Below are 23,587 nucleotides of genomic sequence, written 5' to 3'. Positions count from 1 at the left end.
CTGCACACACACACTGACATCCGCACATGCACACTAACGCACACACACACACACACGCACACTACATCCGCACACGCACACTTACACAGACACTTACATCCGCATACGCACACACACTTACATACGCACACACAACACACACTCAAATCTGCACACACACTTACATCCACACACTCACACATACTGACATCCGCGCACACCCACACACTTACATCCGCACACACCCACGCACACACTGACATCCGCACACACACACTCACATCTGCACACGCACACTGACATCTGCACACGCATACTTACATCTGCACACACGCACACACACACTTACATCTGCATACACATACACACAGACATCCGAACACACACTGACATCCGCACACATACACATGCACACACACATTTACATACGCACACACACTTACATCCGCACACACACATACACACGTACACACACACATTTACATACGCACACACACACACTTACATCCGCACACACACACACATACACACGCACACACACACCCATTTACATATGCACACACACACACACCCATTTACATATGCACACACACACACACACACAGACACACACACTGACATCCGCACACACACTTACATCCACACACACACACACTTACATCCGCACACACACACACACTTACATTCGCACACACACACACTTACATCTGCACACACACACACTGACATCCGCACACACACTTACATCCGCACACACACACACATACACACACACACTTACATCCGCATACACACACAAACATCCGAACACACACTGACATCCGCACACATATACACGCACACACAAATTTACATACGCACACACACACACTTACATCCGCACACACATACACACGTACACACACACACATTTACATAAGCACACACACACACATTTACATATGCACACATGCACACACACACACACACACACACACACACAAACACACACACACAGACACACACACTTACATTCGCACACACACAAATTTACATCTGCGCACACACACACACTGACATCCGCACACACACACACACTGACATCTGCACATGCACACTGACATCCGCACACACACTTACATTCGCACACACACAAATTTACATCTGTGCACACACACACACTTACATCCGCACACACGCATACATACACACAAACACACACTTACATCCGCATACACACACACACAGACATCCGAACACACACTGACATCCACACACACACTGACATCCGCACACATACACACGCACACACACATTTACATACGCACACACACACACCCACGCACTTACATCCGCACACACACACATACACATGTACACACACACATTTACATCCGCACACACACACTTACATCCACACACGCACAAATACACATGCACACACACATTTACATATGCACACACACACACAGACACACAAACACACACACACACTTACATCTGCACACACACACAGACATCCACACACACAGACATCCGCACACACAGACATCCGCACACACAGACATCCGCACACACACTGACATCCGCACACACACACACTTACATCTGCATACACACAAATTTACATCTGCTCACACACACACACCCTATATCCACACACACATCCACTCACTCACACACACACGCGCGTGCCTCCAGGCAGGCACGTGCACACACACAAACTTACATCCGTGCACACTTACATTCTCTCATACACGCACACACTTACATCCACTCACTCACGCACACGCTTACATCCATTCACATGTGCACACGCTTACATCCACACACACGCTTACATCCATTCACATCCGCACACGCACACTCACATCCGCACACACATATACACACACAGACACTTACATCCGCACACACGCACACACTTACATCCGCACACACACGCACACACACATCCGCACACACCGCACACACTTACATCCGCACACACACACACACACTTACATCCGCACACACACACATGCAAACTGACATCCGCACACGCACACTGACATCCGCACACGCACACTGACATATGCACATGCACACCGACATACGCATACGCACACTGACTTACGCACACGCACACTGACATACGCACACACACTTACATCCGCACACACACACACACTTACATCCGCACACACACACACTTACATCCGCGCACACACACACATGCAAACTGACATCTGCACACGCACACATACACACACATACACATACACATACATACGCATACACATACACATACATACACATACACACAGACACACACTTACATCCACACACACACACACACTTATATCCGCACACACACACACACACACTTACTTCCGCACACACACACTTACTTCCGCACACACACGCACACACTTACATCTGCACACACACACTTACATCTGCACACACACGCACACACTTACATCTGCACACACACTTACATCCACACACACACACTTACATCTGCACACAAACACACACTCTTACATCCGCACACAAACACACACACTTACATCCGCACACACACTTATGTCCACACACACACGCACACTGACATACGCACACGCACATATACAGACGCACACACACTTACATCCACACACACTTACATCCGCACACAAACACACACACACACACTTACATCCACACACACACACGCACACTGACATACGCACACGCACACTGACATACGCACATGCACATATACACACGCACACACACACACTTACATTCACACCAACACAAACATTTACTTCCACACACACACTGACATCCGCACACGCACACTGACATCTGCACACACGCACGCACACACACACACACTTACATCCACATACACACACAGACATCCGAACACACACTGACATCCACACACATCCACACAAACACACACATACATACATCCGCACACACACACACACACACACACACACTTACTTCCGCACACACACACGCACACACTTACATCCGCACACACATGCACACACTTACATCCGCACACACACGCACACACTTACATCTGCGTACACACACACATATACACACACTTACATCCGCACACGCACACTTACATCCACACACACACACATGCAAACTGACATCCGCGCACAAACACTGACATATGCACACATACACACACACATACACACACACACTTACATCTGCACACAGACACACACTTACATCCGCACACAAACACACACACACACTTACATCTGCACATAGACACACACTTACAACCACACACACGTGCACACTGACATCCACACACATACATCTGCACACACATGCAAACTGACATCCGCACACAAACACTGACATATGCACACATACACACACACTTACATCCGCACTCACACGCACACACTGACATCCGCACACACACACACTGACATCCGCACACACACACACACTGACATCCGCAGACACACACACTTACATCCGCACACACACACACACAAACTTACATCCGCGCACACACACATACACACACTTACATCTGCACACACACACTTACATCCGCACACGCACACACTTACATCCACGCACACACATGCACACACACACTTACATCCGCACACACACACTTACATCCGCACGCACACACACACACACACACTTACATCCGCACACACACACACACACTTACATCCGCACACACACACACACTTACATCCGTACACACACACACACACTTACATCCGCACACACACACACTTACATCCGCACACACACACACACACTCATATCCGCACACACACATGCACCACTTACATCCACACACACACACTTACATCCACACACACACACACGCACACACTTACATTCGCGCGCACACACGCACACACTTACATCCGCACACTCACATGCACACACAACCGCACACACACACACACTTACATCCGTACACACACACACTTACATCTGCACACACACACACTTACATCCGCACACACACACACTTACATCCGCACACACACTTACATCTGCACACACACACACACACTTACATCTGCACACACACGCACACACTTACATTCGCGCACACACACACACACTTACATCCGCACACACACACACTTACATCCGCACACACACACACACACTTACATCTGCACACACACTTACATCCGCACACACACACACACGCACACGCTTCCAACCGCACACACACACTTACATCCGCACACAAACACACACACACTTACATCCGCACACACACACTTACATCTGCACACACACACACACTTACATCTGCACACACACACACACACACACTTACATCCGCACACACACACACACACTTACATCCGCACACACACACTTACATCTGCACACACACTTACATCCGCACACACACACACACTTCCAACCGCACACACACACACACTTACATCTGCACACACACACACATACACACTTACATCCGCACACACACACACTTACATCCGCACACACACACACACTTACATCCGCACACACACACACTTACATCCGCACACACACACACTTACATCTGCACACACACACACACACACTTACATCCGCACACACACACACACTTACATCCGCACACACACACAAACTTACATCCGCACACATACACACTTACATCCGCACACACACACACTTACATCCGCACACACACACACACTTACGTCCGCACACACACACTTACATCCGCACACACACACACACACTTACATCCGCACACACACACTTACATCTGCACACACACACACACTTACATCTGCACACACACACTTACATCCGCACACACGCACACATTTACATCTGCACACACGCACACACTTACCTCTGCGCACACACATGCACACACTTAGATCCACGCGCGCGCACACACACACACACTTAGATCCACACATACACACGCTTAGATCCTCACTCACACATATCTGTGCACGCACACACACACACACACACACACTCTTATATCCACACACACACACACACACACTTATATCCACACACACACACTTACATCCACACCTACTCACTTACATCCACACACACACACACACACACACATATCCACACACACACACTTACATCCACACCTACTCACTTACATCCACACCCACACACACACACACTTACATCCACACCCACACACACACACACTTACATCCACACACACGCACACCTCCACCCACACACACACGCACACCTCCATCCACACACACACACACACACACACACACCTCCATCCACACACACACACACACGTCCATCCACACACACACACACCTCCACCCACACACACACCTCCACCCTCACACACACACCTCCACCCTCACACATACACACACACACCTCCACCCTCACACACACACACACCTCCACCCTCACACACACACACCTCCACTCACACACACATACACCTCCACCCACACACACACATACCTCCACCCAAACACACACACACACACACACCTCCACCCACACACACACACACTTCCACCCACACACACACACATACACACCTCCACCCACACACACAGACAAACACACACCTCCACCCACACACACACACACTTACATCCACACCCACACACACGCACACCTCCACCCACACACACACACACACACACCTCCATCCACACACACACACACCCACACACACACACACACCCACACACACACACACACCTCCACCCACACACACAAACCTCCATCCACACACACACACACACACACACACACCTCCATCCACACACACACACACACACACACACCTCCATCCACACTCACACACACCTCCACCCACACACACATACACCTCCACCCTCACACTCACACACACCTCCACCCACCCACACACAAACACAAACCTCCACCCACCCACACACACACACACACACCTCCACCCACACACACAAACACCTCCAACCACACACACACACCTCCACACCCACACAGACAAATACACACCTCCACCCACCCACACAAACACACACACACAAACACACAACTCCACCCACCCACCCACCCACATAAACACACAAACACACAACTCCACCCACCCATAAACACAAACACACACCTCCACCCACCCACACACACATACACCTCCACCCACCCACGCACGCACACAGACAAACACACAACTCCACCCACCCACACACACAAACACACACCTCCACCCACCCACCCACCCACCCACACAAACACACACCTCCACCCACACACACACACACATACACCTCCACCCACCCACCCACACACACACTTCCACCCACACACACACACCCCCATCCATACATCCACCCACCCCCATCCATACATCCACCCACACGCACACCCATACAAAGACACACCTCCACCCACACACACCTCCACCCACCCACACACACACACCCCCATCCATACATCCACCCACCCCCATCCAAACATCCACCCACACGCACACCCATACAAACACACCCATCCACACTCACACACACACACCCATACAAACACACCCATCCACACACACCCATACACACACATCCAAACACACACCCATCCACACACACTCACTCACCCATACACACTCACCCATACACACTCACCCATACACACTCATACACACACTCACTCACAGGAGCAATTAGAAAGAAAGGACCTGCAATTATATTGCGCCTTTTGTGACCTCAGGACATCCCAAAGCTCTTCATAAACAATAAAATGCTTTTATAGTGTAGTCACTGATGCAATGTAGGAAATTAAGCAGCCAATTTGTGCACAGCAAGCTGCCATAAGCATTGTGATAATAAAAGATAATCTGTTTTTGTAATACTGATTGAGTGATAAATATTGGCTTGGATTGGAAGACTGACAGAGCCCAGCCTGAGATGGGATCAGGTCTTGTCACCTGGCTTGGATCAGCTGATGGCACAATCCCGGGAACTGAATCTGGAACCTTCTAATTAATATGGCTTAGCAACTAACTGTGTACTCTTACTGAGTGGCCCTGTTTCTCTGCTTTTAAAATGCTTCAAACTTTTAATATTATTGCTGAAAACAGAGACATGTTTTGCACTCATCAGGACAAACACAGGAATGTCAAATTTCAAATGATCACAACAATTTATACTACAGGAGAAAAGGGTGCTGACTGATTGGCAAGGTGACTCTGATTGGCTGAGGTGTTGCCATGGTTAATTAATATTACACAGCAGGAACCCAAGAACATTCTAATTTTAAAAATCATTTAAAATCGATAGGTCCCATTAACTGGAATACAGAAGCAAACACATTGGGCGGAATCTTCCTGGTCTCACAGAGGTGGGCTTTAATGTGGGACTGGGAGGGAATTCTGAAATGAGGATGTGGACATCCTGACACACTGGCACCTCTGGGCGATCTTGCTGGACGTGGGTCACCACTGGCAGTGGCAGATAGCCAATTAAATAGTTAAGTTCCCATTTGTGGGAAGATTGAGGATGCTGCCAAAAGCCCGGCAGGTGCCTGGAGGTGGCTTGGCGGTGTCAGGCCTGTGGGCACCGGTTAGGCCTCCTTTATTTACTCTGCCACCGGAGCAGCACAGTCAGCAACTACAGCTGCGACCACAGGTCATCCCAAGGGGGAGGTGTTTCCCCTCCACTGGGGTGGCCAGGCAGCTGCGGCCACAGTTTATTATTTTTTTAATTGAGACCTCCTCAGAGGGCACCTCAAGGTGAGGGTGCACTTGCTTTCCTCCTTAATTGGAAAGTACTCCCGGAGACAGCCTCTTAATTGGCCACTTCCGGGAAGACTCATAGGCGAGCTGTTGCCACCATGTTGGTGGGTCAGAGAAGGGGGGGAGGTTGGGACCTGGAAATGGTCCCGCTCTGTGATTATACTTAAAGGGGACAAGATTCCACCCATTTTGAGACAGTTACACCTCCGCTGGGCCCATATTTTGTTTCTCTACTTGTCCCATTATAACCTCCTTTTCCCTTGCTCAACTGTTATTCACCTCTAACATTTTCCAGTTCTAATGAAAACTCATCAACCTGAAACATTAACTCTGGTTCTCCCTCCACAGAAGCTCCTAACCTGCTGAGTGTATTCCAGCATTTTCTATTTTATTTTATTTTATCCCCAGTACTTTATTCAGGTTTTGTTGCACTGCTAACCTAACTGCAGTCACTTCAATACACTAACTCTTCCTGTTTCCAATCTACATCATGACAGTACGTATTTACCACCACCAACATATGACACTACAACTGTAAGGATAATAACAGGATACGTTGCACTTTGTTGCTCTTTAGGTATATAAGGGTTTGGTACAGTCTGGACTGATGAGCATGTGTAAATCACTGGTTGTCAAGTCAGTTACAAAACAGTAATAATACAACCATATTCTCCAGACAATGCTAAACTGTAAGAACCAAGTTTCTAATGAACACCGGCAGAACGGTGAGACAGAACTATTGCCAAATAGTTGTAATTCTTGGCATCTGAGCACTTTTTCCTTTAAGAGACTCTGTGGTTTCTGACATGCCATAGACATGGTGATGATGCAGAGGTGAAAGGGCAAATTTCTGATGAAGGGTCTTACCCAAAGCATTGAGCTGGCCGTCGTTTTTTTAAAAGGTGCTGACTGACCCGGTTCTATATTCCCAGCATTTTCTGTTGCTACTTCACCCTTTCTTTCATATAGAATGTACCTTTACCAAAGTAATGCCACAAGAAGCCAACGTGATTCACCAATGAAACGGGAATTAACACACAGTAAAAGCCAATACTTATAAAATGAGTTTAAGCTGATCAAAACCCATCTGCTCACCAAAACAAAAAATAAAAGCTGTCATTATTGGTTGAGACTGGCTGTGTTGTTGTAAAAGCAGTGAATGTTTTAGTGTGGCTAGCTGATCCGGGCTGACGGAGGGTTATTAAAATGCAGACCAGCTGAAGTATTACGTGTGCAGCCAAACAGCTCAAAGCTCGTTCACATTTTCCCTTCCTTACTGAGCTATTGGGTTGCATTTAAATCGATGGCAATGGGGAATGAAATATTGCTGAGGGTGGGGAACAGCATGGAGAGAAATTTGGGTGGGGAAGGTTGAACTAATGTTGTCGATTTTCATTCTGTTAATTTAAATCGAGGAGAAGGTGGCCAGTTCCTGCTCTAGGAGTATAATCCTCCCTGCCTGATTTCTCATTCTTTTTTATTTATTCGTTCCTGGGATGTGGGCTTCGCTGGCTGGACCAGCATTTATTGCCCATCCCTAATTGCCCTTGAGAAGGTGGTGGTGAGCTGCCTTCTTGAACCACTGCAGTCCCTGTGGTGTAGGTACACCCACAGTACTGTTAGGGAGGGGGTTCCAGGATTTTGACCCAGTGACAGTGAAGGAACGGCGATATATTTCCAAGTCAGGATGGTGAGTGACTTGGAGGGGAACTCCCAGGTGGGTGTATCTGCTGCCCTTGTCCTTCTAGGCGGTAGAGGTTGCGGTTTTGCCCTTGCAAACTAGGCCTGGGCAGCACAGACAAAAATCTCTTTTCCACCCACACTCCCCAAACCATCACATTTCACACTGGGCTATGGTTCCATAGCTGGCAGGCACCTTATATGGTGCCTCACTCAAAATGGCCCTCTTCATGCATGAGTTTAGATGGTGAACTCTTGGCCATGGGTGTGTTGTGGGTGGGGCAGGGTGGGGGGAATTAAAACTGAACTCAGCCCCCTACAGAGTAAAATCATTGGAGTTGATTCTGCCTCCCTTCCCTAGAGTTAATAGGACAGTATTGGCCTCAAATCCTTATCACTCCATTAACAAAGGTGGCTGGTGCCATTCTGAAAGAGGTCCACCATCAGATTTTCTAAACACTGCCTGTTCTGGGTGACACGCCCATGTTAAGATGGAACTTTTGATTCTACGATGTAAATAGGATCCAAATTACCATTTTAGGTCAGAACTGGGCAAAGTCTGTGTAATGTCCACTCCGGCCAATCCCAATGGTCGTGCACACTGAAGATATATATCAGATTACTCCTCCAGTATCAGTCTGGATAAAATCAGTCTGGGTCACTGCCACCTCAGGGACCTCCCCTGTGACCACAGACCTGAAACGTTAACTCCACAGATGATGCCAGACCTGCTCAGTATTTGCAGCATTTTCTGTTTATATTTCAGATTTCCAGGAGCTGCAATATTTTGTATTAGCGTTCCCCTAGATGGTGATTAGGGACAGGACCCCTGGCTGTATTTCCCCTCCCGAGCCCAGGCCAGATGTAACGCATACCCCACTCACCCTCAGCACACCGTCACTGCACAGGGTTTGCGGACCCTGGAATGTACGATTTAAGCTCCACATTTTAAACTTTCCACGAACTTAAAATGGAAAACTTTGCTATGGATTAATGAATAGCATTTCAAGGGGCTGGAACAGGCACGATGGGCCAAACGGGCTCCTACTGCATTGTATGGTTGAATCAGTTTATCAGTCATTTATGGCAGGGGTTAAGACCATTGTACTCTCTTGCTCCTCGGCCATTTCTTATGCACTCTCCAAATCCAATCCCGTAAAGCATCTGTGAAATGTTTATTAAACAGAATCATTTTACAAGACCATCGACGAAAGACTTATTGAAAATGGGATGCTATCTGACGTGAATCGGGGTGGGTTGGGAACACAAGTTAAACTCAGTAAAGTCCGTTACTCCTGTGGGAGGAAAAACAATTCAGCGGTGCAGCATTCAAAAGTGCTGGTCATGACCATACAGGGATTTACACTACAGCAGTTCTACTTCTCCCAACTGAACTGACTTCTACTGGTATAGGGGGTCCTCAGTATAAAGGAGCCTGAGTATTTGTGTCACCACAGACAACAACTGCATTCACATAAACGGCTAATGTACAACCAGAAATGGTCAGCTTGATGCAAAGTGCCCGTTTTATATGCTGTTCTACAGATCAAGGTCTGTACTCCTGGAGATGTGCTGCCTCATTTTTAAGCAGACCGCATCCAAAGCTGGGACACTGTGGAAAAGCATCACCTGCAATGACACAGAATCCCAAATTTGTACATTTAGGGTTGGTTCTGGGCTGTCGGGAAAGCAGAACTGTGGTAAAGCACAGGACTTAGGAGCAGAAGGAGGCCATTCAGCCCTTCCAGCCTGCTCCGCCATCCAATAAGATCGTGGCTGTGGTCTCAACTCCACTTTGCCGTGTGCCCCTCTGAATCTTAGAGAAGTTTTATTAAAGTATATAAATGTACAAGACAATCAACAGGCTGCATAACCCTTGACTCCCTTGTCTATCAAAAATCTACCTGACTCAGCCTTGAATAAATTCAGTGGCCCAGCCTCTACTGCGCTCTGAATCTTAGAAAAGTTTTAAAATATATAAATTTACAAGACAGGCTGCACACTATTAAAACATCACTGAACAGACAATTGACGGCTAGATGATCCCAAGAAGTTGAACCTGCCTCAGACAGGCAGGATTTCAACTCAGCGAGAGGGTTACGTACCACAGTTGATTGTAGTTGCGGATCTTTACTTGCTGCTGCCCGTTCGCCTTCCTGCTCCACGGGTGCACACGGGATGGAGGTGAAAAAGAGCAAAACGACAGCAAGTATTTCCAAAGTTTGGGGACGCTGGAGGGAGCCTCGCAAAATCATCCTAAAAATCTCCCAAAATCAGTCACTTCAAAGGAGTCGGTTTATTTCTAACCGGTTTAGTTGTTCAAGGGAGACCTGTGCAATCATTTCTAGGAGAGACAACACTCTTGAGACAGGCACTCTCTTTCAGAGCACCTGAAATCCTGCTCTCTCTTCAGTAACTCGGGTGTTGACTCTTTAAGCAGTTGGAATGCCAGGGTGTGTGATTGTGTGTATGTTTTGGCTGCGGGGAGACTGTAATCAGAGAGACTGTGAGCCAACAGCAGTCATTAGCACCACCCATTAGCCTGCCGGCTAACGGGCAGCATAAGTCACCGCCCAGACTGTGTTTAAAAGGGCAATGCTTCTGGGTTTGTGTGCGGCATGACAGTAGGATGCAACTCATTTGGACCGCACATTGTGATGTGAGGCTGGTGGCACTTTTGGGCTTGAGGTTATGCAGTCATACTTTTTTTTAATACTAGTGATTCCAAGACCCTAAAAGGAAGACTACAGACACAACACTGTTCATACATTAGACCAAATCATAAATTGAGACTGGAAACTGAAGTAAGGAACGGTTATTTCCTCCAGCCCTACAACTCTCTGAGGTCTCTGCACTCTTTCTTGCCTCTTGTGCACCCCCAATTCTTTCACCCCCCAACTGGCAGCCATATCTTCAACCATCTAGCCCTAAACTCTGGCTTTTCTCCTCAAATCTCTTCGCCTGTCTCCCTCTTTACTAGTCTCTTTTAAACTTATCCCGACTGTCCTATTATCTCCTTATATGACTCAAGTTAACTTTTGTCTGATTACTGTCCTGTGAAGCATGTTTAGTGTATTAGGAACATAGGAGCAGGAGTAGGCCATTCAGCTCCTCAATTCTGCTCTGCTATTCAACTAGATCATGGCTGATCATCTACCTCAACGCCATTTTCCTGCACTAGCCCCATATCCCGCTATGTCATTGGTATCTAGAAATCTATCGATCTCTGTCTTGAATGTACTCAATGACTGAGCTTCCACAGCCCTCTGGGGTAGAGAATTCCAAGGATTCACCACCCTCTGAGTGAAGAAATTCCTCCTCATCTCAGTCCTAAATGGCCTGCCCCTTATTCTGGGACTCTATTCCCTGGTTCTAGACCACCCCCCCACCCCCAGCCGGAGGAAACATCCTATCTACATCTGCCTAGCCCCTTAAGAATTCTTTATGTTTCAATGAGATCACCTCTCATTCTTCTAACCTCTAGAGAATACAGGCCCAGTCTCCTCAATCTCTCCTCATGGGACAATCCCACCATCCCAAGGATCAGTCTGGTGAACCTTCATTGCACTCCTTCTATGGCAAGTATATCATTCCTTAGGTAAGGCAAGCAAAACTGTACACACTACTCCAGGTATGGTCTAACCAAGGCTCTATACAATTGAAGCAAGACATCTTTACTCTATACTCAAATCCTCTTGTAATAAAGGCCAACATACCAGTTGCCTTCCTAATTGCTTGCTGCACCTGCTTTTAGTGACTTATGAACAAGGACACCCAGGTCCCTTTGTACATCAACACTTCCCAATCTCTCACCATTTAGGAAATACTCTGCACATCCATTCCGCCTACCAAAGTGGATAACCTCAGGGTCATGTGGACTCGAAACGTCAACTCTTTTCTTCTCCACCATTGCTGCCAGACCTGCTGAGTTTTTCCAGGTAATTCTGTTTTTGTTTTGGATAACCTCACACTTATCCACATTATATTCCATCGGCCACATTCTTTCCCACTCATTAAATCTGTCCAAATCCCCTTGAAGTCTCTTTGCACCTCCTCACAACACACATTCCCACTTCATTTTGTATCATCCCGCAACCTTGGAAATAGATGTTAAAGGTAGTATATAGATTTAAGTTGTTGTTTAAAAAAAATTTTCATTTGTGGTGCTGATGTCACCTGATCCTGATATCATCATGCAGCACACACATTCCACACCATGAAATATCCCTGAACTCCTAGCTCTCAGCATTTGCACTCCTCCTACTGCAGAGTGAACTATGGAGTCACATTACAGATCTGATTCTTGAGTAACTTGTCAGCCATGTCTCAGTTAGTAGTAGTTTTGCCTGAATCAGCAGGTTGTGGGTTCAAGTCCCACTACAGGACTTGAGCCCAACAATCCAGGTTTACACAGTGCAGTATTGAGGAAGTGCTGTTCCCCAAATGAGGTATTAAACGGAGGTCCTGCCTGCCCTCTCAGGTGGTAACAATCATTGGATTACTACCTGAGCCATGACCAAATTGGCATAGGGTAAATAAGATGAGACAGTTAAATGCATGGCTCAAAGATTGGTGGAGGAGAAGTGGGCTTCAATTCATGTTACTGCACTGGGGATAGAAGGAGCTATACCACTGGGATGGATTTCACCTGAACCATACTGGGAACAGTGTCCTGGCAAATTGCATAACTATGGCCATAGAGAGGACTTTAAACTAAAAGGGGAGGGGAGGAGGACAGTGTTCACATGAGTTGAGATTTGGAATGTTAAAGAGAAAGGGCACAGAGTGATGCGGGTAATGATAACCAGAGTGTGGCAGGAAGGGACAGAATGCACAAACATAGGAGAGCACTAGCAAATAAGGTCAGAGTAGGGCAAAATGGTTAAAAGACAGAACTAAAGGCTCTTTATCTGGATGTATGCAGCATTCGTATCAAGATAGATAAATTGGTAGCACAAATGGAAAAAAATATGATATGATAGCCATTAGAGAGGCACGGTTGTAAAGTGACCACTTCTGGGACTTGAATATTCAAAGGTATTTGGCATTTTGGAAGGATAGGAAGAAAGGAAAAGGAGGTGGGGTAGCTCTGCTCATAAAGAATGAGATCAGTATAACAGTGAGAAAAGATCTTGGTTCACAGGATCAAAATGTAGAATCAGTAGTAAACTAGCAAGGAAAGGAAGTCATTGGTGGGAGTAGCCTACAGGTCCCCTAACAGTAGCTACACTGTAGGGCAGAGTATAAATCAAGAAATAACAATGATTTGTAGGGAAGGTACTGCAATAATCGTGAGTGATTTTAATTTTTATATAGATTGGACAAGTCAAATTGGCAAAGGTAGCCTGGAGGATGAGTTCATAGAATGTATTTGGGACAGTTTCTTTGAACAATACATTCTGGAACCAACCAGGGAACAGGCTATTTTAGACCTGGTATTGTGTAATGAGACAGGATTAATTAATTATCTCATAGTAAAGATCCCTCTCGGTAAGAGTGATCATAACATAATTGAATGTGACATTCTATTTGAGGGTGAAAAATCTGGGTCTGAAACTAGTGTCTTTAACTTAAATAAAGTCAATTACAAGGGTATGAAGACTGAATTAGCTAAAGTGATCTAGGAAAAAAGTTAAAATGTAAGATGGTAGAGAAGCTGCGGTAGACATGTAAGGAGGTATTTTATAATTTTAACAAAGATATATTCCAATGAGAAAGAAAGACTCTACGAGAAGTATGGACTATCTGAGGCTAACTAAAGAAGTTATCAAAATTAAAGAAAAGACATACAATGTTGCAAAGATTAGTGGTAGGCCAGATGATTTATTTTTAGTTAAAAAAAAGGGAGAAATTAGAGCATGAGAGAAAACTAGCAAGAATTAAAACAGACGGTAAAAACTTATACAGTATATAAAAAGGAAAAGAGTGAGCATTGTTCCCTTAAAGGGTTGGACTGGGTAATTAATAATGCAGAGACTTTGAACAAGTATTTTGTACCTGTCTTCACAGTAGACAAAAAAAACCCCAAGAATAGTAGAAAATCAAGCGACAAAAGGGATGGAGGAACTTAAAACAATCACAATCACTAGAGAAAAAAATACTGGGGAAAATTCGTGGGACTAAAGGCTGACAGGTTCCCTGGACCTATTGGCCTGCATCCTAAGGTCTTAAAAGAGGTGCTACTGAGGTAGTGGATGCATTGGATGTAATCAGATTTAACGTAATTGGTAAAAGAAGCAAACGATATGAGGAAAAGCTTTTTCACACAGTGAGTGGTTGGGTCTGGAGTGCACTGCCAGAGAGTGTGGTGGAGGCAGGTTCAATTGAGGCATTCCAGAGGGAATTAGATGATTATTTGAAAAGAAACAATGTGCAAGGTTACGGAGAGAAATGTTCATTTGGACAGCCAGTGTAGGGATGATGGGCCAAATGGCCTCCTTCTGCACTGTAACAATTTTGTGATTCTGTAATCTTCCATAATTCCCTAACACCTCTATTCAAAAAAGGAGACAGACAGAAATCAGGAAACTATAGGTCAGTTAGTCTAACACCTGTCATTGGGAAAATGCTAGAATCCATTATTAAGGAGATAGTAGCAGAACATTTAGAAAATCATAATACAATCAGATGTAGTCAACATGGTTTTGTGAAAGGGAAAATGTGTTTTAACAAATTTATTAGAGTTCTTTGAGACACTGCAGAATGTGGAGTACAGGGGGGTCTAGGTGTCCTCATACATGAATCCCAAAACATTAGCTTGCAGGTATAGTAAATAATTAGGAAGGCAAATGGACTGTTGGCCATTATTGCAAGGAGGATGGAGTATAAAAGTAGAGAAGTCTTGCTAAAGCTGCATGGGGCAATGGTGATTCCACACCTGGAGTACTATGTGCAGTTTTTGCCTCCTTACTTGAGAAATATATTTGCTTTGGAATCATTTCAGAAAAAGTTCACTGGGCTCATTCTTGGAATGAAGGGGTTGTCTTTTGAGGATAGGTTGAGCCTATTCTCATAGGAGTTTAGAAGATGGAGAGGTGATCTTATTGAAACATGTAAGATTGAGGTTCTTGGACAGGATAGATGTTGATAAGGTGTTTCCCCTTGTGGGAGTATCTGGAACCAGGAAGCAGAGTTTAAAAATATGGGGTCTCCCATTTAAGACTGAGATGAGATGGAATTTCTTCTCAAAAAGGGTCATTAATGTTTGGAATTTTCTTCCCCAGAGAAGTGGGTCATTGAATATATGCAAACTGAATTAGGCAGATTTTCCAGCTACAAGGGGTCAAGGGTTATGGGGTGCAGGCAGGAAGGTGGAGTTAAGGCCACAATCAGATTAGCTATGATCTTATTAAATGGCAGAGTAGGTTTGATAGGCCAATGGCCTGCTCATGCTCCTATTTGTTATGATCTTATGGCCTCAAAAACAGCAATGAGATTAACCACCAGGTAATGTTTACTTGGTGATGAGCATCCCAGGGATAACTTCCCTGCTGTTACTAAAATTATTGCCATAGAATCTTTTATTTCCACCTGAGAGCACACAATGCCTTGATATAACATCTCATCAGAAATGTGGCACTTCCGGCCATGTAACACTCTCTCAGTACTGCATGGGAGAATCAACCTAAATTCTTATGCTCAAATCTCTGGCATGGGACTTGAGCCTACCTATAACCTTCTGACCTAAGAGGCAAGAGTGCCACCAAACAACTCCTGAGTTTGCAGTAAGTTACCCCTGTGAAACTGAGGTTCTACAATTCAGTCATCTGATTAAGGGAGGCAAATTCTGCAAAGTAAACAGAAGAAGTCAGATCACCAATAGTGATCTCCTGCAACCCAAACTACCAAAGCACTCAATACAGAAGTGCGAACAGAATTTTCAATACCTGATGTAGGCTCTAGCAAATATGTCATCCTCCTCTCAGGCTCTTTTATAAAAGGACAGGATATGTGCTAAGACTCATGAAATGTTTGCAAGTGGAAAGAAATACAAGTGTCATTCATCTCCTCCTTGGCTTTGTGAATTTCACTATGTTGGATAAAATTTTCCAGTCCTTCGGTATATTCCCATTTCCCCATCTTTAGAGAGAGGAAATGGGGCAGAAAGTATTGCTCCACATATAATTTACCATCTGTTATCTCATGCCTCCCACTCTGTCCGTCGTCTGTTGACACACATTGCTAGGAAGGAATACATATTCTCCACCTAATCCTTGGGTCAGTCAACATTGATCTGCAGTAGACTGCATGGCATGTAGTTTCACAGTATAGCGTACAGGTTAGCAAAGGGAACAGTAAATGGAGACAGGTGGTTATATCCTAGTGAAGATGATCTCCTTACAGCTCAAGTGCAGTTTAGTGTACCTGCTGATACGTTCAAGCAAAGCCTACATTATATGATTTAACAACTTTGCTAATCAGAGAAGGGGGGGGGGGGGGGTCACTCTTCAAATTGTCTCCCACCAAGAAGGTCCTGGTCACTGTTCTTTAGATACCAGAGACCTCTCCACAACTGCCACTGCTTATAATCAATCCGTGTGGAAGTAAACCTGCAAGGGCTATATGCCATTTTATATTTCTGCATAAAAACTGGAAAATTGTATTTGTAAATTTTCCATTTTTCAGCATATTGTCTTCCCAAGGTCCTAGTACTTACACCATTGATAGAGAAAGACAATACAGCACACAAAGCCAGTTAACACAATGTCTGCCTTGTTAAGATAAGTTCAGTTCCACATAATTCAGAAACTTAATGCCTAATGATCATAGCCTTATAACTAGGTGGGGGTTGGGGAGTTGCTCAGTTACCAGAGTCAGAAAAGCATGTCCCACTTTAGATGAAAGGTCACAGACCTGAAACATTAACTCTATTTCATTCTCCACATATGCTGCCAGAGTTGCTGGAGTATTTCTAGCAGTTTGTTTTCATTTCATGTCTGCACTTGAGCACATAATCTAGGTTGACACTTTTGGTGTAGCACTCTGCTCAACTGTTGGTGGTGCTGCTTTTCAGCCAAGACATTAAACTGAAGCCCTGTCTTGTTTGTGAAAGGTAGATGTAAAAAAAAAAACCCATAGAACTGCAGGAAAGGGATGAAGTCCTGGGCCTGAATTTTTCAGATGACGGGGTCTTGCTTCCCACCATCCGAAGCTTCTCTGAGTGCCCCACAGCCATTTCACGCTTGAAGTGGCTGCAGGTGGGACTTCCACCCCTCACTGGGGAAGAAGTCCTCCTTAGAGAGCTGTTGGCCAATCTGATTGGCCAGCAGCTCTCCAGTCGACAGGAAGTGACATGAGCTGCAGCTGACTCAAGAGGAATTGCATGATGACGCCTGAGACTAAAGTCTGGGCGCTGAAGGCCAAGGTAAGTTCAAGGAGCCCCAGGGCAGGCAGGCAGGGTAGGAAAGGACTGGGGGGAGAGGCAAAGGGGGAAAGCAGGTAGGAAGGGAGATCCTGAGGTCACTGGACCTTAAAAGGCAGGGTCACCAACTTCAGAAGGAGCTTCTGATGGAGGCGACTTTCCATCTACCCCCTAGATCCCGCCTGAGATCGAAGTCCATTGACTTTCAGGCTTCCTCCACGCAAGATGAATCCTCCCACCAGCCTAAAAATTGAGTTGGGTGAGAAGTGGGCAATAATTGGCCACTTAAGGGCTTCCCCATCCGATGCCTTGCCCGCCCCAACATAAAATTGTTGCTTGGTCAGGACAGGTGGGAACCTGGAGAGAATCCCATTCCTTCAATTTCACACACTCCCCTCCCCACCTAAAAACCAGCCAGTGGGCAGAGCGTAAAATTCTGGCTTTGGAATCCTTAAACTACCTCTCCAGATTATCTGGTTATTTATCTCAATGCTGTTTGCAAATTGTCTGCCATTTTCCTACTTAGCATTTCAAAAGTTATTGGTCATGCAGCACTTTAGGACATAGAGCCTCCATGTATATAAAAACTCTTTTCGGAAAGAACTTTTATGAGGAGTGTAACCAATTGAGAATTCACAGAATCACAGTGCAGAAGAGGCCCTTCGGCCCATTGAGTCTGCACCAACAAGTGAGAAACACACGAGGAATTCAACCACTAAAAAGGGTTTTTTTCTCCCTGCAGTGTTTCCCATCCCCTAAGGTATTGAGCCTTGCTGGCACAGAGGATTTAACCGAGATTGAGTTTGAACTTGAGACTTTCCTGCTCACAAGGACTCAGATACCCAGCAGTCAAACTTGAGTCTTCCAAAATGTCAAAAGTAGTTTGGCATATATAAATTTTATTCATGCAATTTTATTTACTTACAATTAAATTATCTGAGTAAGAATTCCTCAAAAACATTGCAGCTATTTTCACATCCTGTCACCCCCTGCTATTCACATGCTTTATGTCTCTCAAATCATTAGTCTCTTAACATACTTCTTCCCATCATATTATCATCCCTGCCACTTAACTGCCACCTGCTTTTAAAGGCCTCTCAGGTGATTCTGCCTTAACCTCTACACTTCCCACCCCCACCCATTGTGCTGGTCCTACTTAAATGCTGTTCATTTTTCAGTACTGATGAAAGGTAGCATCAGGCGAGATAACATTTCAACTACAACTTGTTTAAAAAACAAGAAAATGCTAGAAGCAGGGCATGACAGCCAATTGTAATGGTGCCATTTTTTTTCAGGACTGTATTTAACTTGTAACAGGTACTGGTGTAAAGGGGAGTATTTAAATGTTGATCATTCACAAACCCATACCATAAAACAGCTATTTTAACAAGAACTGGCAGGGCTGAAAGCCTTTCCCTTTTAAAGAACCCTGGGTAAAATTAGTTTGTGGAGTATGATTTTACAACACAATCCAGCATGCTCTACACTTGGAGAAAGTCCTAACTCAAATCTCACTTGCTGAGGTTATTTCCACTCATGTTCCTCTAGTTTTAAATCAGTGAGGTATCCTCTAATAGGGCTGCAACCAAGGATTAAAAAGTTCCATCTGCTCTACGTGAAGGGGAAAGATGCCGTTGGACACAAGAACCTATGCTCAGCATCAGCACAGTATTTACAGCCAATGCTGCATGCTGGGGCTGTCTTCATTGGACCTGAACTCAACCCAACCACTCTGACACAGGATGCTATGAGCATGAGTATTCCACCAGATGGCAAATCACTAGAGCACCTATTCTAGCCTCTAGATACTAGAGCTGTCCAACCTGGGTCTTGAACCCTTTCATCTTATTTATTCAGCCAAAGGCTCACTCATTTAATACTCAATACTGGGTATATAATTTGTCACACATTGATGCAAAACTGGAAGTTTCAGTCAAGAAGCCAGGCTTTGAGGGGATGGTGGGGGGCGTGGGTGTTGAAGGTGGCTGGAGCACTGAAAAAAATCACATTGATTACAAAGGTTAAACTGGGGATAGAAGCAACTAGTTATTCTAATCAAACTACCTGACTTTGGGGGGCAGGGGAGGTGCCCACAACAAATATTTGTTCCACTTCCTCTGACTAGAATTAAGTCTTTACTGTTTGTAAAACAAAGCACTTCCAATTTCTGTACCATACCAACATTTCACGTTACTGCCATTTCTGGATTGCTGATGCAGAACGGTTGCTGCATTCCTTAAGTGGAAAAAGTACATAAACATGATGAAATGTTCCAACTCCAATTTTACTTTAAATCCAATACTTAAAAAGTACAACAGTCTGCTGAAAAAAGCAAAATAGAGCTTCCAAACATATCAGTGGTGTCCTGCAAATGAGTCAATTTTAAATCAATCTCACTGCATCCTCAAGGAACAGTAGTGTGAACAGGCTGTTTGAAGCTGCAGAGAACCTCAACTTTAGGTAATTGTGATTTTATTAAAACATTTAACTTACTTGCCACCTGCCTGGATGAGTGCAAATTGGCACCTATAAGAGCAAAGACAGCAGGCACATGGGAATGCCAGCAACTGCATGTTTCCCTCCAAGCCACACACCATCCTGACTTGGAACTGTATCTCGATCCTTCACTGTCACTGGGTCAAAATCCTGGCTCCCTTCCCAAGAGCACTACTGTGCACTTACATGGACTGCAACAGTTCAAGGTGGCAGCTCACCACCACTTTCAAGGCAATTAGTAATGAACAATAAGTACTTGCTCAAATCCTATGAAATAAAAATTAGTTCATAACTAATTATGTTACAATGATCTATAAATGGAAACTGATAAAAAATTTAGAGCTTGTGTCTTTAAACTGAATTGGGAGAAAAACAGTATAACTAGTGGAAAATAGCATATCTTCAGTCCTATGCAGAAACATTCACTAATTAGAAAAATGGGGATATTCTTAATGATAGATGGCCAAAGCTCAGTCCAAGGCACATACCTCATTTCATGATGGCTCAGTACGCCTCCAGGATTTACACAAGCCAGAAGTATTCAGTTACCAATGGAAAAGAGTTATTCACATCAACTGAAAAGGATTTAAAAAATATACCATCCTTACTTATGAAACCTCTCACTGCTAAGCCTGTAGCAAATCCAAAAGGCAGGAGCTTTTGGTCCTTAGCCCATTAATTCTGGCCTCTTGAGCATCTGATTTTAATCATTTCACCATTACTAACGAAAGTATCACCAAAGACCCAAGTTCTGGAATTTCCTCCCTAAACCTCCAACTCTCCTCCTTTAAGTCACTCCTCAAAATCTACCTCTTTTGACCAAGTTGTTGGTCATCTGCCTTCATTTGTGGTGTCAAATTTAGATTTACAATGTCCATGAAGCATCTAGGAGCATTTTAACTGGTTAAGGTACTATATATAAATACAAGTTATAGTTTGACAAGTGTCATCAACTTCCTCCTTACACTGGCAGTTCTAGCATCATGTTTTAATTTAGATATCCAGACTTGTAGTGGAAACATTGTAGTTTTATCATTAATTGAGCAAGGGGATTGGCATAAACCAAATTTCTGAAGTTGAAGGCTGAGAGATTTAATTACTTCACATCAGCTCAACCTAAGTAGAGGTTCTGCTGAATAGCATAATAAAGCTAGCTAGCAAAAATATCTAATGATAGACATACTAATTTGGGATTTTGAGTCAGGTCTTTCTTTCTAGGCACCCAAGAGAATGGATGCAAATTAGCATAATTATCCTGTTCAAGTGGGAGCATCACTAGTCACTGAGTTGGTCTAAAAGCTTTCTGACATGGCATATTCACCCCCGAATGTGTAATTGAACCAAAGTACTCATTTTTTTGCTTTTGAAGGACACCATTATGTTCCACAGGCACTTCGAGACTTTTCAGCATCTTGACTGGGTGGGATAAATCTTTTTGGCAAATCTCACTACAGAAATGAAAGCTAATCTCAGTAACAGTGACTACGAAACTATCAGATTGTTGTGAAAATCTAATTCACCAATGTCCTTCAGGGAAGAAAATATACCATCCTTACGTGGTATGGCCTACGTGATTCTAGATGCACAACAATGTGGTTAACTCTCAACTGCCCTCTGGAATGGCCTAGCCACTGAGTTCAAGGGCAATTAGGGATGGGCAATAAATGCTGGCCTTACCAGTGACACCCACATCCCATGAAAGAATACATTTTTAAAAATTATGTTCAGTGGTTTAAAAAAAATTCAGAGACTAGGAAATAGTAAATCATAGTGCAGTTTTAAGCCAATGGCTGCACAACTTGCCTCTTAAGAGCGTTAACACACAACCTATTCCCAAAAAATGGGACACCCTTTCCCCATGGTAGCCACAACTGTACTCCAGGAATTGCTAGACAAGGCATAAATTGCTGAATTGCTAATTTCCTAGCAATATCAACTTGACCAAGTTAACAAAATTTGACAACTCTATTGCAAAGCAGCAACATATCATAAACCATGCAACACTTCAAGATATGCAGCTGGACCTAAACAGCCATAGAGATCAGTTTAACAATATTTTAACGAGAAGCTAAAGGTTACCTGGAGAGTGGGGGAAGGGTGAGAGGAGGGGGGAAGAAGTGGGACAAGCATGCTCTAACCCCAAAAACAGTAAAATATTGGATTTTACTAGGAAAATGTGGAAGCAAGTTGCCTTATTCCTCTGCAACAGTCAAAATGTTAGCACATCATACACATAAGTGAAATAAGGAACTACATTCCTAAGTTAGAGTTTACAGTACAGTGACAAATGAAAGGCCAGGCTCCACCCAAGGACATACTTACCATTTCTAAAAAGTTTCATTGGGGATACTTATAATGCAGGGTCAATTCAT

At 44.6% G+C, this 23,587-nt stretch overlaps 1 protein-coding gene across 1 annotated transcript in view; it reads right to left on the bottom strand.

Moving 5' to 3' along the window:
- mmp28 (matrix metallopeptidase 28) overlaps nucleotides 1–11,825 on the bottom strand; it is a 122,674-nt gene extending 110,849 nt beyond the window's left edge. The window contains exon 1 of the mRNA XM_078548659.1: nucleotides 11,464–11,825. Within this exon, the coding sequence (XP_078404785.1) occupies nucleotides 11,464–11,613 (150 nt within the window). The 5' untranslated portion in view covers nucleotides 11,614–11,825. The remainder of the gene's footprint in view (nucleotides 1–11,463) is intronic.
- Between the last annotated feature and the right edge of the window lie 11,762 nt (nucleotides 11,826–23,587).

This window comes from Cetorhinus maximus, chromosome 9, assembly GCF_964194155.1.
Source record: "Cetorhinus maximus chromosome 9, sCetMax3.hap1.1, whole genome shotgun sequence".
Classification (NCBI taxonomy): domain Eukaryota; kingdom Metazoa; phylum Chordata; class Chondrichthyes; order Lamniformes; family Cetorhinidae; genus Cetorhinus; species Cetorhinus maximus.
Note: the sequence above shows the minus strand (reverse complement) of the source record. Positions and strands in the feature narration are given on the sequence as shown.